The 17,463-nt window shown below is 41.9% G+C and overlaps 1 protein-coding gene across 1 annotated transcript in view; it reads left to right on the top strand.

The window, feature by feature from the left end:
• The window catches only part of LOC123758842 (Ca[2+]-channel protein alpha[[1]] subunit D), a 797,128-nt gene that overhangs the window by 686,202 nt on the left and 93,463 nt on the right, over positions 1 to 17,463 (top strand). The window contains exons 38-39 of the mRNA XM_069338501.1: positions 6,647 to 6,703; positions 16,369 to 16,466. Of these exons, the coding sequence (XP_069194602.1) occupies positions 6,647 to 6,703; positions 16,369 to 16,466 (155 nt within the window). The remainder of the gene's footprint in view (positions 1 to 6,646; positions 6,704 to 16,368; positions 16,467 to 17,463) is intronic.

The raw sequence follows: 17,463 nt of genomic DNA on the forward strand, positions 1-17,463 counted from the left end.
TTGATTGATCATAGAATATAATATACATGTCACATATATGAGCCCCATAATTTTGAGCATAGCAATGTTCCACACATTGAACTACAGAGACACCTGAGCTTACGAATGCCCCAATTTACAAAATTTTCAGGTTACATGCCCAATTTCTTCGTAAAATTTGTATTGGGCTACGGGCTTTGCCTCGAGTAACGTAGTTTGTTGTCAAGCATATGGGTGACCTAGCGTGTGGTTCCTGGTGGCACAGTCACCCCCGCTTCAATTTACCAGTGAATATGGTGATCGTTTAGTGACGATCTTGCTTGAATTCTTTGTAAAGGATTTGTTTTTCTGCTTTTTTGGTTTTTGAACAGTAGAGTAATTATTATATATATATACTTTTTATATATACTTTGTTGACGGTGTCCCACCAGCGAGCTTTGTCTTGGCAACAGTATGACGTTTCGTACGCTTTCTCGTGTTTTGTTTCACCTCCGGCCTGCTCATGTGTCGCCTGAGCCGTCCTGGTCCTTGATCAGGGTGCCTTCTATTCTTCTCCTCAGTTTGTGGTAGCCCCTTTGGTTCAGGTTTCTGCTCTTTGGTACTGGTGGTAGATTTGTACATGTGCAGCCTTTCTCCATCCTGGCGACGGTCAAGATGCCTGCTTTTCGGAGGGGTTCTTGGGTTATTGATGCTTGATTGGTTTGGCCGGGGGTGTTTCCTTTGTTTTCCAGTTGTGCTTTTTGCCGTTGCCTGCGTATCGTGTCTGGGGATGCGCTGTGGTTGATCCGGTTCCCCTTGTTCCCTGTTTTCAGGGCTCGGGTCTCCCAGGTTATCCGCAGAGTTTTTCATTCTTCCAGCCTGCGGTCTGTCTTTGCGCCCATGCTGTTCAGACGTTTGCAGCTTTTGCTGCTGTGTTGGTGACGTCTAGGGCTCATTTCAGGCGCAGGGATTTGAGGGTCGCACAGGTTCTTGGCCACCCATTCTTTATGCGCGTCTGCTCATATACGTTCTTGTTGCCTTGGGTCGCAGGTTTCAACCTGTTGTCTCGGCTTTGCGTTGCGGAGTTTGTGGCGGCCGCCTCCCGGGTTAGCCTTTTCTTTTCCTTCTCTTTGGGTATGAAGCTCCAGGGACCCGTAGGGGCTACCCACAGAAAACCAGCATTGAATGTAATGAAACGCCATTTTCTTTATGAGCCCCGGAGGCTCCCTGGCAACTCTCGCTCCCACTGGTCGGCGTTTTTTTTGCATTGGTTGAAGCTTAGCTTCCGAACTGAAGCCTGGCAGCCGGTGCGGTAGGTCCGAGGATCCCCCCTCCCCCTCTCGGGGCGGGGAGGGCTGCGGGGATGATCGGTGAGGCAGTAAAGTGTGATGTTTGCTTGTATGCTTGTTTCCTTGTGATTGTAGGGAGTTTCTACCTCTCCGTTCGTTTTTTTGTTTTAGTTTTTTACCATGTGGGGTTTGTTTTGTTATGCCTACCTTTCTGGGTGCCTAATCCCGGTCGATGGCAGATAAGGAAAACCCCAACCACAAAGGGGTTTTCCCGGGCCATTGCTCCCTGAAACCTCTCTGAAGGGGCCAGGTTCTGGCGCTGGTCCCTGGTAGGTCTGTACTCCTTAGCTAATGTCCCGGTCTAATATAACATACATTAGCCCGATAAGCTCCAGGGGCTCACCCAGAAAATGGCGTTTCTTTACATTAAACGCTGGTTTTATTAACATTTAATTCCATTTGCCAAGTGATGCTCCATATACTTATTGTGTGTGTGTGTGTAATTACCTAAGTGTAGTTACAGGATGAGAGCTACGCTCGTGGTGTCCCGTCTTCCCAGCACTCTTTGTCATATAATGCTTTGAAACTACTGACGGTCTTGGCCTCCACCACCTTCTCACCTAACTTGTTCCAACCGTCTACCACTCTGTTTGCGAAAGTGAATTTTCTTATATTTCTTCGGCATTTGTGTTTAGCTAGTTTATATCTATGACCTCTTGTTCTTAAAGTTCCAGGTCTCAGGAAATCTTCCCTATCGATTTTATCAATTCTTGTTACTATTTTGTATGTAGTGATCATATCACCTCTTTTTCTTCTATCTTCTAGTTTTGGCATATTTAATGCCTCTAACCTCTCCTCGTAATTCTTGCCCTTCAGTTCTGGGAGCCACTTAGTAGCATGTCTTTGCACCTTTTCCAGTTTGTTGATGTGCTTCTTAAGATATGGGCACCACACAACCGCTGCATATTCTAGCTTTGGCCTAACAAAAGTTGTGAACAATTTCTTTAGTATATCACCATCCATGTATTTAAAAGCAATTCTGAAGTTAGAAAGCGTGGCATAGGCTCCTCGCACAATATTCTTTATGTGGTCCTCAGGTGATAGTTTTCTATCTAGCACCACCCCTAGATCTCTTTCTTTATCAGAATTCTTTAAAGATTTCTCACATAATATATAGGTTGTGTGGGGTCTATGTTCTCCTATTCCACATTCCATAACATGGCATTTATTAACATTAAATTCCATTTGCCTAGTGGTGCTCCAGATACTTATTTTGTCCAGGTCATCTTGAAGGGCACGACAATCATCTAAGTTTCTTATCCTTCCTATTATCTTAGCATCATCAGCAAACATGTTCATATAATTCTGTATACGAACTGGTAGATCATTTATGTAGACAATAAACATCACTGGTGCAAGAACTGAGCCCTGTGGTACTCCACTTGTGACATTTCTCCTGTCTGATACATTGCCTCTGTGCGTGCGTTCATGCATGCGTGTGTTACGAGGGTCCCGTAAATGTCAACCTCTACCCAAAATGAGCCACTTTGAGATTTTAAATGTATATGATATACTGAACAAGAATTTGATAATATTTTACCTCACTCTGTACACCTGAGGAATTGACCAGAGAGGGGTACCTACGACTCAGTCTCTCGCTCACACAACAAGATGAGTAATGGATGACGATGGTGATCCGTCGTCGCCTCTCACCTGGTAATTCACTAAGTTCTAGTAGATTGATGATGGTGGTTCTTCTCTATCTAACACAAAGATCTGGAGTCAGTTACTGTATCGTTGTGTCTGTTGTGTTACAGTTCACTAATTTACTGTACCACTGATCACTGGAGCCCAAATGTAAACAAAGCCTCATGGGCCCTCCCACATGGCCTGTCTGGTGAATTCACTGTTTAAGACAAAGTTCTAGTGATGGCACTGTATTTTTTTTCCTATTTGCAGGCAGTTATACACTTTTGTGATACCCTTAGATCTGTGATCCGTCACTGTAGCCTTAATTAACCCAAAAATATTGGCGTTTATCATAGCGCGCGACCCCAAGACCCTCCCTTGATCGCTGGCTCGACTCGACTGAGTGTGATAATGACTGTGTGCAATGTTCAAATATCAGTGATTCAGTGCTGTTCATGATGTTCACTGCACTAGCCACAGAACCACATCATTATTTCAGTGCATCTAGGAGTCTTCAAACAACTTCTTAGGTTCCTTTACAAAATAAACTTGTGGTCAATTATTTATATACAGGAATTAGTGACCAGGATTGTGATAATAGCAGGATTATGGTGATAATTAGCGCTGTGCGTAGTATTGTGAGAGGAGGAATTTTTGTGAGGGAGGGAGGGAGGGAATCAAGGAAGCCTCACTCTGTGTGTGGCAGCCACTCTTGTTTTGCTCACCATACTAGCTTAGTGGTTCACTGTGGTGAACACATATGTACATGGGGTATATACAATGTGTGTATGTACCCATGTATAATGTACATATGTGCATAGTATTGTGGGAAGAGGAATTTTTGTGAGGGAGGGAGAGAATCAAGGTAGTCTCACTGTGTGTGGCAGCCACTCTTGTTTTGCTCACCATACTAGCTTAGTGGTTCGCTATGGTGAACACATATGTACATGGGTATATGCAATGTGTGTATGTAGTGTAATACCAACAACAGGAGTATGTTGGGAGGAGCTATTTTGGTGAGGGAGGTGACTTCGTTATCGCAGCATCGTCTTCTGTCTGCTGTGTGATTTCTCATGTTGTGCATGGTGGCCACTGTACTGTTTGGACACAATACTGGCTTACTTGCATAGTTCTGGTGAATAAAACATATAGTTAGGTATACAGGGGTACCTCGGTTAAAGAATTTAATCCTTTCCTGGAGACGGTTTGTAACCCAAAAATTCGTAAACCAAAGCAAATTTCCCTATAAGAAATATTGGGAAATAAATTCATCCTGTTCCTGACTCCCCAAAAACTTTGCTTCAAAGTAAATGTTGTAACTAATTCACCCAAATCTTCAGTACAAAAGTATGTTCAAGTTTTTACTTACCCTTGCTGATGACTCCTGTTGGCGTATGGAAGATGGTGAGGAGGGGGTTGGAGGAGAGGTGTTACTGTTTGGAAGGGGAGTCCCCTTCCATTATAACATCAGGCAGTGAAGATTTCTCTGGAGTGCACTCTCTGGCACATTTCGCCTGCATACCACTAGTTCCTGGTTGTGGCTCACTGCTTGATTTTTCTCACAAGGAAACGTTCCATTGAAGATTGTTTTTCCCTTCTTTGCAACAATTGTCTGTAGTGAGACATCACATTGTCACTGAAGAGGTTAATGCAACGGCCTACTACAGCTTTCTCTGGGTAAGTCATTTCATGCTTACCATACCATTTTCATGCTTACGAATGATCTCTTGTTTTTCCTCTGTGGTCATTCTCACATGTGATTTTTTGCCTTGAACCTTACCACTGGCTTTCTTGGGACCCATGGTGAGATATATAATAACAACTTTTATGGTCAAATAGCCAAAAATCCGAAAAGAAATTGTAAATCCTTGCAAAGAATTCAGGCGGGATAATCACTAGGTGCGAGGCACTGGTAAACTGAGACGCGATCACCTTGCCACTACGCACTAGGTCGGCTGTACGCGTATCAACAAACTCATATCCCGATTCAAATTTTCCGAACACTTCAGGCTTGTAACCCAAAAAGTTCGTAAACAGGGGTGTTTGTAAACCGAGGTATCACTGTACATAACATGTGTAAATAGTGCAATAAAAATAATAACAGTATTGTGGGAGGAGCAATGTTGGAGAGGAAGATGTTGGAGGAGTGAGGGAGGACTGGCTGGGTGTGGCAGCTCACACTCGCAGTAGTTCTGAGTGTGTTGATGGTGAATGTATATAGTATGTGACAGTGTATAGTGTGTAAATATGTTGTAAATATACATAAATGAACATGAAACATGGGTGTGAATAACAATATGGTGGGAGGAGGGGTGATGGCGAATACGATGTTGGAGGAGTGAGGGAGGACTGGCTGGATGTAGTAGCTAACACTCGCGGAGTTCTGAGTGTGTTCATGGTGTGTGTATATAGTGTGTGATACTGTACAGTGTGTAAATAGATTGTATATATACATAAATTAGCATGATACATTCGAAATATGTGCCAAATATGTGTACACATGTGTCATGCACATAACACAGTGTCTTCGGACAGTACGGATGTTCTACTGCTATATACATAGGATTGGCACGTATAAACAGATAAAATGTATTTGGAACTGTGCACAAAAAATGAACAAATGTATATTCGTGGCAACTCGTGCATCTTGAGACGCGCGCCTTACTGGCCCTGGGAGCATAAGCCATGGGCGACCAGGGAATGATGACGTCACGCGCGAAATTACGGACCCCATAGCAGCCAAAGTAAGTACAATTTTGACCTTTTGTTACCATATCCATACTCAGGGAAGGGTTTTTGACACTTTCAAAACAAAAAAGAATTTATTTCCTGCACACTGGGGGGGGGGGGTGCCATATTTGGAAGCCGAGCAGCTCAGTGGCTAGGTACAGTACCTATTTACTGGTCACTAGGTGAATGGAGGCATTTTGTAAGGAAGGAAATGTGCCCAAATGTCTCACTAAGCCCAAAAATACCATTAACTCTTTTTTTTTGCTGCTAGTGATAACCTTTTATTTATATTTGTAGTATCTCAGCTAATAAATCAAACTGTATGCTTTCTTGTTTCACAATTATTCATAAATTAATTTCTATTTGTCTGGCAAATGTATATTGGGTCTATAATTTAAGTGTCTAAATTATTTATGTATTTCATTTTAACCTACTTTAGTTCTTATAAATAGCATGTAGATAGTGTAATTTTTGTTAGATAATTTATCATTCATGTACTGTATTTGTATTTTTCATTACTTTTTACAGTATATACATAGTTGAAATGACATTTTTTCCTGTTATGTACTGTGATTAATATTAATGTAGTTTTCAATGTTTTCCATACAAAGCTATGAAGTTTTTTATTACAAATTAGCAATTTTTTTATATATGCTATTTTTTATATCTTGCATGTCATATTTGTGCTGATGTCATAGATATATTTCAATGCTCAACAGTTTCATAAGTTTTCACATCAAATCATCGTTATGCAAGTACAAAATATATGCATGAAAGATGTTTTAGTATGTTTGCACAACTTTCAAAGGCAAGTATACCATTTATCACTCATATACAGTATCTGCTTTGAAAATGTTTCTTGTTTCAGTAATATAGAGTACAATTTTCAGATATGGACCCATCATAGGTTATTGAACATTATTTATATTGTATACTTATGTTTGTCATAGAATAATTGCTGTTTAATAATCCTTTTCCAGATGGGTAATATCTTGCATCCTGTTATTCTCAAGGTCAACAACCAGATTATGAATATGGTGAGAGTGATGAATTAAGAGAAAATATTACAAGAATAATATACAGTAATTATTTTTCCTAGAATGAGTTTTGGAACAAGATGTGTTTTCAGATTTTGCTTATGTTTTATTCTCAATTTTCCATAGTAAATTGGATTGTTTAAATTACAGTAGTTTTGTTATTAAGGCACATTTGCAAGCTGAGGCTCTTTCTCCAAAACTGCTCTAGGGGGAATCTTGTGTTCTTCTACTAACATCATCCTGCTCTTTCCCCTCCTGTTACCTAAATACGTTTTGCCAACAGGAGCTGTGTGCTGTTAATTAATTCAAACTATTTATTTGTGTGAATATTTTAAGTCAGAATTTTGTTTGTTATGTAGACTAATAAAATGTTTGTTTTGTTAACAATTATTAAATATATGTGTTGATTTTTAAGTCTCTTGAAATGGTAGACTAGTGGTATTATTTAATATCTTTTAGAAGTTTTTTGTGATTAATTAGTTTTGTTATGGTGCCATTCAGTTACATTTTTTAACTTTTTATTGTAATTGTGTTACAAATATTACTGAAGAATAATAATGATAATTTATTTATAAAATATTAGTTGATACTTCACATTATTTATGTTTTTATTCATCTTTTTCTATAAAGCCAATAAACAAGCGCAACTTTCTGAGTAAACCTTAAGATTAATCTATCATTATTTGGGTTTTACACTTATGATGCTAATTTGGATATAATAGCTCTATGTAATTACCTAAATGTAATTACCTAAGTGTAGTTACAGGATGAGAGCTATGCTCATGGTTTCCTGTCTTCTCAGCATTCTTTACTATGAAATTACCTAAGTGTAATTACCTAAGTGTAGTTACAGGATGATTCAGATTCAGAGTCTTTATTCAGGTAAAGGTACATACATTGCAGATGAGTTACAAACATAATGTTGGATTTAAAGAAAGAGCTAGTACCTGTACATACAATACCTAAAGTGACTAGTATGCATAGCGTTTCGGGCAAGGTGAGGGGGGGATAAAAACACTTAGACTAAAACTTAATACTAATTGAGATTAAAGTATAAATTGTGTTGACAAATAAAAAATAAAGAAAGGGGGAGGAAACATGGCAGAAAATAGCAAATATACAATTTGGTCAACAAACAGCATTGTTTAAAAAGTAAGACATTGTTTAAATAGTAAGACATGGGTTGACATTTAGGGGTAAGGTACGTTACATGGAGTTAATTAGGTAGAACTTAGTTTTTATCTTAAACTGGTTGGGAGAGGTACAGTCTTTGACATGATTGGGAAGGTCATTCTACATTCTGGATCCCTTGATTTGTAATGCATTTCAAGTTTGAGTAAGTCGTACTCTTGGAATATCAAATAGGTATTTGTTTCTGGTGTTGTGCCCATGGGTTTTGTTACAACCTTCTAAGAAGAATTTAAGGTCAGATTTGACATTACAGTTCAGTGTTTTATATATATAAAGTACACATGAGAGGATGTGCAGTGACTTAATATCTAACATATTCAGAGATCTGAGTAAGGGTACCAAGTGATGTCTGGGGCCAGAGTTAGATATTGTTCTAATAGCAGCTTTGTGTTGAGTAATTAGAGGACCTAAAGAATTTTGGGTAGTAGAACCCCAAGCACAAATACCATAGTTGAGACAAAGATAGATGAGCAGCAGCATACTTGGCCCTCTCTTCTTTCTCATCTACATTAATGACCTTCCAAATGCCTCCCAACACCTCAAATCAATTCTATTTGCTGACGACACAACCTTCATTTACTCCAGTTCTGACCCTCTTGCTCCAAATGCCACATTAAATACTGAGCTAAATAAAGTCCATCTTTGGCTAACTGCCAACAAACTCACTCTTAACATTGACAAAACTTTCTATATTCTGTTTGGCAATAAATCCTCTAATCAAATAAATCTCAGAATAAACAATACCCAAATTTGTAACAAAATAGATCGCAAATTCCTTGGCGTTTACATTGACCACAAGCTGAATTTCCAGGGACACATTCTAAATATATAAAAAAAGTTTCAAAAACTGTTGGCATTCTTTCTAAGATCAGATATTATGTACCCCGCCCTGCCCTGGTGACGCTCTATTACTCCCTCATCTATCCATATCTCAACTATGGTATTTGTGCTTGGGGTTCTACTACCCAAAATCATTTACGCCCTCTAATTACTTATCACAAAGCTGCTATTAGGACAATGTCCAACTCTTGCCCCAGACATCACTCGGTACCCCTACTCAAATCTCTGAATATGTTAGACATTAAGTCACTGCACATTCTCTCATGTGTATTATACATATATAAAACGCTGAACTGCAATGCCAATCCTGACCTCAAAAGCTTCATTGAAGGTTGTAACAGAACCCATGAGCACCACACCAGAAACAAATACCTGTACAGTTTTGATATTCCAAGAGTACGACTTAACCAAACTAAAAATGCTCTACAAATCAAGCGACCCAGAATGTGGAATGACCTTCCCAATCGACCGGGGAACCGGTCGGCCGAGCGGACAGCATTCTGGACATACGATCCTGTGGTCCTGGGTTCGATCCCAAGCGCCGGCGAGAAACAATGGGCAGAGTTTCTTTTACTCAATGCCCCTGTTACCTAGCAGTAAAATAGGTACCTGGGTGTTAGTCAGCTGTCACGGGCTGCTTCCTGAGGGTGGAGGCCTGGTCGAGGGCCGGGCCGTGGGGACACTAAAGCCCCGAAATCATCTCAAGATAACCTCAAGATATGTTAAAGACTGTACCTCTCTCAACCAATTTAAGATAAAAACGAAGCACTATCTAATAAATTCCCTGTAACCTACCTTACCCCTATATTGTCAACCCATGTCTGTTTTTTTAAACAACGCTGCTTGTCAACCTAATTGTATTTGTGCTGCTTTTTCAGCCATGTTCCCCCCTTTTTTGTTTTTATTTTTATTTGTTCTCAACACATTTTATACTTTAAACTCAATTAGTATTAAGTTTTAGTCTTTAATGTTTTTCCTGCCCGAAACGCTTTGCGTAATAGTGGCTTTAGGCATTGTATGTACTAGCTCTATCTACAAATTTATCAATTTTTGTAAAATCTCTTGTATGTATGTACCTTACCTGAATAAACATTTATTTATTATTTATTTATTTATGAGAGAGTAATAGAGCGTCACCAGGGCAGGGCGAGGTACAAAATATCTGATCTTAGAAAGAATGCCAACAGTTTTAGAAACTTTTCTGTGGGGAGTCCCTACGGCTCCCTGGAGCTTATTGAGCTAATGTATGTTATATTAGACCGGGACATTAGCTAAGGAGTTCAGACCTACCAGGGACCAGCGCCAGAACCTGGCCCCTTTAGAGAGGTTTCAGGGAGTAATGGCTCTGGAAAACCCCCTTGTGATTGGGGTTTTACTTATCTGCCATCGACCAGGGGTTAGGCACCCAGAAAGGTAGGCATAGCAAAACAAACCCCACATGATAAAAAACTGAAAACAAAAAACCGAACAGAAAGGTAGAAACTCCCTACAATCCCAAGCAAACAAGCAAACATCACACTTTACTGCTGCGCCGATTGTCTGGCAGCCTTCCCCACCCCGAGAGGGGGAGGGGGGGAGCCCCGGACCTACCACACTGGCTGCCTATAGCTTCAGTTCGTAAGCTAATGTCAACAGGGATAGACGCTTCTCTGGCCTCAGTTTCCTAGGTGGTGTTTGCCTTGTGTGGCGTTCACTGCCGTGTGTTGTGTTGTGCGGTGGCCAGGAGTACCTCATCAGTGCCGAGGCTGCATGCGCTTAGGGGGGCTTCCTTCCCTAAGCGCTCTGTGAGTACTGCCTCTGCGTGACAGGGTTATCTTCCCTGGGGTGTTCGGGAACCATTCCCGTAGAGGTTCTTTCTGCTCGGCTTTTGCCTTGCCCTTGGGGCCAGCTGGGGCTTGGGGCCTATGTTTGGCTCTGGGTAGGGACTGGTATTGTGCTGGTTAGGGCGTCAAGGTGTTGCGCGACCTGCCACCTAAGCGGCGACCGGTTCCTGTTTCCTCTGGAGACGGTGTACTTTTGCGGGGTTTTTCTTTTGTTTTTATTTTAATTTCCCTGGTGGGGGCCTGCCTAGTGTGGCTATGGTTCCAATGGTAGTGTTTGGTGGCCCTCTGCTAGGCCCCCATGATTGTACACGTCACAGGGGTTTTCAGTGCTATCCTCTACCCTCTTGTTATTTTTGGGTTTCTTAACTGGTTAGCAACACCTTGCCCAGGCTTCCCGTAGCAGTCAGCCTACGGGCCCTGGAAACCCCTGTCTGGACTCGGTGGACCATTGAATGTGACTTCCGGGTTCCAACCCTTCTTGTACGGGACCGTTGGTTGCTGTGCCCTTGTCTCAGGGTGACAGTCGCCACTTTTACCTCCGTCATGCTGCCTGTTGGGTCACTGACACCTTGACCCGGAGTCTTGCGAGAGAGATTCTCTGCTTGTTCTCCAGTACTCTCCTGATGTTATTACTATTCAGAGTACAGGCAGCATCCGTGTTGCAAGCTAGGTTAGGTTGCTGCAACACGCTAGGTTGGTTTCCCACTCGGATGCTCCGAGGCCGCCCCGTTTTGGTGAGGTGCTGTTTGCCCCTTTCCCTCCCTGTTCCCAGCTCCGGACCGTCTGTGGGTTTCGGGGTCGGGGCGGGGTTTAGTTGGGGCCAAGACTCAGGCGATTTTCGGGGGCTGCCCCGTTCGGGTTGGGGGACGGAAGTTTTCGAGCCTGTTCCTCCTGCCAAGGCTTCTGGGTCTGACCAGTGGCCCTTTCTTGCTGCCTTTTCCATGGACTCTTCCTTTTCTTTAAGGGCGGAGGGCTTGGAGGGCGGCTCTGCCCCGGGGCCTCTGTTGCTGGTTCCCAGTGCTGTGGGGGATGCCTGCTAGCAGTTCTGGGGCAGTTTGCCCCTGTCTGGGTTTTCTGCCTTTGGGCGGAGTTTTTCGCCCATGCAGTCTGCTTGCTTCCCGCTTTTGCTGGCGTGTTTTCATATATTTAGCGTCAGTCACAGCCCTCTGTTCTGGTGGCCATTTTCTTCTGCTGGTTTCCCGGCATGACCACCAGGGCGGCGTTGCGGTTTGTTTACATGTGCCTGGGTGTGCGAGCGAGCGTCTTGGGTGAGTTTTAAACCTTTTTCAAGGGTTTTATTCTCCTGTTGTTGTTTCTTTGCTTTTCTGGTGTTTTCTGCCCATTCCTGTTCCTCTGGGAATGTTTGAGTGTTGATTTTTCTCCGGGTTTTCCATTTGTCTGTTTTGGGTCTGGGCCCTTGGGTTTGGGCTCAGTGTCCCTGGCTGTTATGCTTGTTCCCACACCTTGCCCCTCGGTTTTCGGTCTGTTTTGAACGTTTCCCTGGGGGTTCTGTCTGGGGCTGTGCTTTGCCTTTCTGTGGTGTTTCTCCGCCAGCAAATATGGTGGTTTGGGCTCCCCCTGGTTCGATTCCGGGTTCCTTTGGGTTCTTTGGCTTCATTCCGGAGGTTTCTTCCTCTTGGGCCCCCTTTATGGGTTCAAGGGGCTTTGTTTCCTCGTGTGTGACCCGGTTCTGCCTTCTGGAGTTCCGGGGTCTTCCTGGCTTGCAGACTGATCTTTTTGGGTCTTGGCACGTGTTGTGGTCGTGCTGGGACTTTGAGGTTTTGTTGTCGAGGTGGGCCTTTTGATGCAGTTTTGTGCCTTCTTCGCCTGGCCAGCGTGGTGCTCTCTGCCCATTGGTCAGCAGCTTGTAATTTTCTTTTCATGTGTATGTGTGTGTGTGTGCACATGTGTATGTGCATACACACGTGTGTGTAACATACCTTGTGTGTATGTGTATATACATAATATGTATATATGTGTATATATGTATATGTACTTTTTCTTTTGGAAGGGGCTCTGTTCCCCTCTCTGTTGACGGGGCGCTGGGGGAGCAGCTTGCTCTGTTGACTCTCGCATGGTCCTGCAGTTAATGGGCGCTTTTGGTTGTCTTCCGGCCTCTGGTGGAGGCTGTGGACAGCTTCTCCCCCTTTGGGGGTTCAGGGCTGGTGGGGTGGGCTTCTTCCCCTGTGCTTCGTCATGTCATCTTAGTGGGTGCGTTGGACATGGTCGATCCGCCCCATCCTTCTGGGGTTCCCGTCTGCTGTTTGCCGACATGGGCCTGTCGAATCTGCAGTTCTTCTGAACTTCTTCAGTCTGCGCCCTGGATTCTATGCCCTCATCGGAGGACTGTTGTCTTCTGTCCGGCTTCTGTTGGGGCCGGGTGCCTGGATGGTGGCCCAGGACCTCCAGGTCAATTCTTGGCATGTTCCTCTCCAGTTTTCCGGGACTGGCACAGTTGGTAGTGGGGCTTCAGGCTTGACGCTTTTGTTGCCTTCCCTATTTTGTAATTGGCACTTGGTGTATTTTTGCATCTTTACCGGATCTTGGTGCCCTGTCTGAGTCTGCTTGGGTTTCGGTGTCTGGCCTACCTCGACAACTGGCTGATGTGGGCTCCCAGTCGGTTCGCTTGTCTGCTCGCCAGGGGTGTGGTTCTTTCCAGATCACTGGGTTTGGTTTTCCTGGTGATCTGGAGGCCATTCCATCTGTTTCCGTCCCAGGTTTGGACCTGGCTGGGCCTTGTTTAGGGCTCTTGGGCCGCTCCTTGTCTTTCCCGCCAGAGGTGTTGTTGCGGCTGTGATCCCGCCTTCTGCTGTTCATGAGGGGGTCCCGGGTTGTTTAGCAGTTGCTCAAGCAGTTGTGCGGGAGTCTGAACTTTAAGGTGCTGGTCTGCCCGTGGGATTGGGTTTGGCTTCGGCGTCTGTTTGGTTCCTTCGGAGACTTCCCTTCCGCCTCTCTTGCAATCGTTGGGTTCGTTCCTCCGGGCATCTTGTGTTGGTGCTGCGTCACCAGCTTCCTCTTTTAGGTTTTCTTTTTAGGTTTTATTGTTGTATGGCCAGAAAACAATGCCGATGTTCAACAATGGACTCACTCATGTCTCCAGTGGCAGTTGATGAAAACACATCGACACACAAAGAGCCCTCGTCAACAGTTCCCGTTACCTTCTGACTGTGACGAGGTGGTGCATATAGACGTCATTGGACCGTTACCATTGGCAAGAGATTATTCCTATCTACTCATCTGCATTGATCGATTCTCCAGATGGCCAGAAAAAATCCCATTAGTCAACATCTTAGCTGAGTCAGTGGTCCAGGCTTTCCTCCCTGGATGGGTTGCCCATTTTGGCAGCCCCTCTGTCATCATCACCGACCAAGGACGCCAGTTTGAATCATATCTATGGAAGGAACTTATGGAATTCCTCGGCACCATACACAACCAACCACAGCATACCACCTTAAGTTGAACATATTGGTAGATTGCTTTCATAGACAACCAAAAGCCGCCCTAAGAGCTAGAGCACACCCTGATGATTGGATCGACAACCTTCCATTAGTTTTGCTTGGCATCTGTTCGGCCACGAAGGAGGGCAGTGGATTCTCGGTAGCAGACTTGGTATACGCAATACCACCACACCAACCCATGCTACATATGTTCCTCATGAGCTCCACACAACTGAACTTGTGTTTGTAAGAATCAATGCTGTCCGATGCCGTCCACAGTCACCTTACGAAGGACCATTTAAAGTGGTTTCTCAAACACCGAAGTTCTTCAGCATTGAACGCCGAAGCAAGTGGGAAAACATCTCCATAATCACCTAAGCCCAGCACACTGTAACGCTGCCCCAGACATTCCTCCAGAAACACATTCGCCGACGACACCATACACTTTTTGCCCGCAGTTACCAGCAGCACCACCACTTGATCCTACGACAACGGACAATCCTATTGCGACCTCCACCCTACAATCGCAGTTACCAGCAGCACCACCACCTACGACAACGGACGATCCTGTGCGACCTCCCAATCTACAACCCCAGTTACCAGCAGCACCACCACCTGATCCTACGATGATGGATGATCCTGTGTGAACTCCCACCCGACAACACAACCCCAGTTAGATGACATCAGCGAAGAGGAGGAAGTTAACTTTGAGGGTTATACAATGCGAGTAGGGTGTACAATTCACCAACCAACCAGGTTCCTTGATCAAGTGTTTTTCCTTTCATCCCCAGGGAGGGGGAAGTTATGTAGCAAGGAAAGTATGCCAATAGTATACTCCCTCTAAACTCTCATTAGCTTAATGAGAGTAGCATAACTCTCATTAATACTAATGATGAAACTCAAACCTTTTCCCTAATTACAGTTAACATTCCTTCCAATCTTTGGAGGATGATGAGGTGAGGTATGGTCGATCATATAAGCAATCGAGAAGCGAGTAATTATTTTATGGGCTATTCATGCCCGTGCCACCTCTTGGGTGACCTAATCTTTATCAATCGAGTAATTATCAGTCTACTTTCAAGCGTGGTTTAGTACAGATTCTTGAGAGATACTCCACCATACAACACCGACTCTCAGTGCACTCAACTCGCTATCACACCGTTGCTCGCCAAGTTTCACCTGCAAACTTCTGTAGACTACATTTGTCCATATATATATATATATATATATATATATATATATATATATATATATATATATATATATATATATATATATATATATATATATATATATATGTCGTACCTAGTAGCCAGAACTCACTTCTCAGCCTACTATTCAAGGCCCGATTTGCCTAATAAGCCAAGTTTTCCTGAATTAATATATTTACTATAATTTTTTTCTTATGAAATGATAAAGCTACCCTTTTCACTATGTATGAGGTCAATTTTTTTTTATTGGAGTTAAAATTAACGTAGATATATGACCGAACCTAACCAACCCTACCTAACCTAACCTAACCTATATATATAGGTAAGGTTAGGTTAGGTAGCCAAAAAAAGCTAGGTTAGGTTAGGTTAGGTAGGTTAGGTAGACGAAAAAACATTAATTCATGAAAACTTGGCTTATTAGGCAAATCGGGCCTTGCATAGTAGGCTGAGAAGTGAGTTCTGGCTACTAGGTACGACATATATATATATATATATATATATATATATATATATATATATATATATATATATATATATATATATATATATATATATATATGTATATATATATATATATATATATATATATATATATATATATATATATATATATATAGATATATATATATATATTGTATTCTCTTAGCATCTGTGTTTATTGTCACCATAATTTACGTAACAACAGAAATGTCACAGGGGCTTGGTTTGTGTCTCTGGTCTCTGGTATACTTTTGAGGACATGCAAGACTGATGTGACTTATAGATGTAGAGCTACCTCAGTGTGGCTAGTTGTAAGGAGCCACCGAATTTTCCCTAGAATGAGGCATTTCATTACATTCTACATTTTTTTTTTTTTGACATTTGAGTTCTTCCACAAAAATGTTGTGGAAATTAATTTAAGAATATTCTGACTGATATTACAATTTAGTTAAGTTATTGCCATCTTTTGCTTATTTCCTTACTATCTACTAATTTTCCTTACTTGAGTTTATTTATGTGTTGTTTTAACTTGTTTTAAATGATCATGAAATGTAAATTAACCCATAATTGCTGCAAATATATTGCGTGTAAAATTATAGAGGTACAGTATTGTTATATGGGACTCTGGTAGATATTTTACTACTCCTTACAGTACAACATTAACTATTTCTTTACTTCCTCAGATATCTCCTACAAACTCTCTATCCTACTCTCCTGCACATTCAAATGAAAAGACTGCACTTAATCACACAGCACATCGGCCTCCTACCCCTCTTGAAAGGTTAGTGTATGCTGAAGCAATAGTTATAAGACAGCTTGAACACACAAGAGTCCTAAGATGGTGCTAGAGTTACAGGTAAATTCATTCCTCTTTGATCATAATATATGCTGTGTATTTTTTTGTGGGTATAAGTATTTAGGAATTGTTTGCTGATTTATATTTTTTCCCATTTTTACATGCTAATTTTTTCTTGTAATCACAAATGAGTTTTCCATCCTATTTTAGAAATACTATAGTAAATTTTTTGGATATTTCAGTATATTTGTTATATCAAAATAGTAATAGCTGTTCATTTTTTACTTTGGATTAAAAAAATTATGGTCTAATAATAAACATACATTTCTGTGGAGAATCCCTTCGGCTCCCTGGAGCTATACCGGGCTGATGTGTATATATTAGACTGTGGCAACAGTCAGTCGAAGGAAACAGTCAAATCGTTTTGACTGTTTCCTTCCAATATAACATTGGAACTCAACAATATAGCAGAAAGCTCAGAAATCACAAAATATTTCCCTACTGGAAAAATATGCGAAATCTGGTAAATGTTTCTGAATTTTGTTTACTGTACACTGTATTCTGTACAAAACTGACTCTGGACTGACTCAACTTCCATTTTTATACTTACTGATCATTTATATATTTTTAAATTTTGCATTCTTTTGCATTTTGTAGTAAATATTACATAAAATGCAGTTTGGTGTTTAGAATTTATTTTCTGTAATTAACCATTGTACTGCACACTTGATGTACATGACAACTAGCTGGTGCACAAGAAAAATAATTTTTTATATATATTATTATTTTTTAATACTGTTAATCTCCGTGCTGCATGCAAGAATTGGACAGACTGATGGAATGGTCCAAGAAATGACTACTAGAGTTTAACTCGAGCAAGTGCAAAGTAATGAATTACCCAAGTGTAATTACCTAAGTGTAGTTACAGAATAAGAGCTATGCTCGTGGTGTCCCATGTTCCCAGTCCTCTTTGTCATATAAC

This window comes from Procambarus clarkii, chromosome 1 (assembly GCF_040958095.1).
Source record: "Procambarus clarkii isolate CNS0578487 chromosome 1, FALCON_Pclarkii_2.0, whole genome shotgun sequence".
Lineage (NCBI taxonomy): Eukaryota > Metazoa > Arthropoda > Malacostraca > Decapoda > Cambaridae > Procambarus > Procambarus clarkii.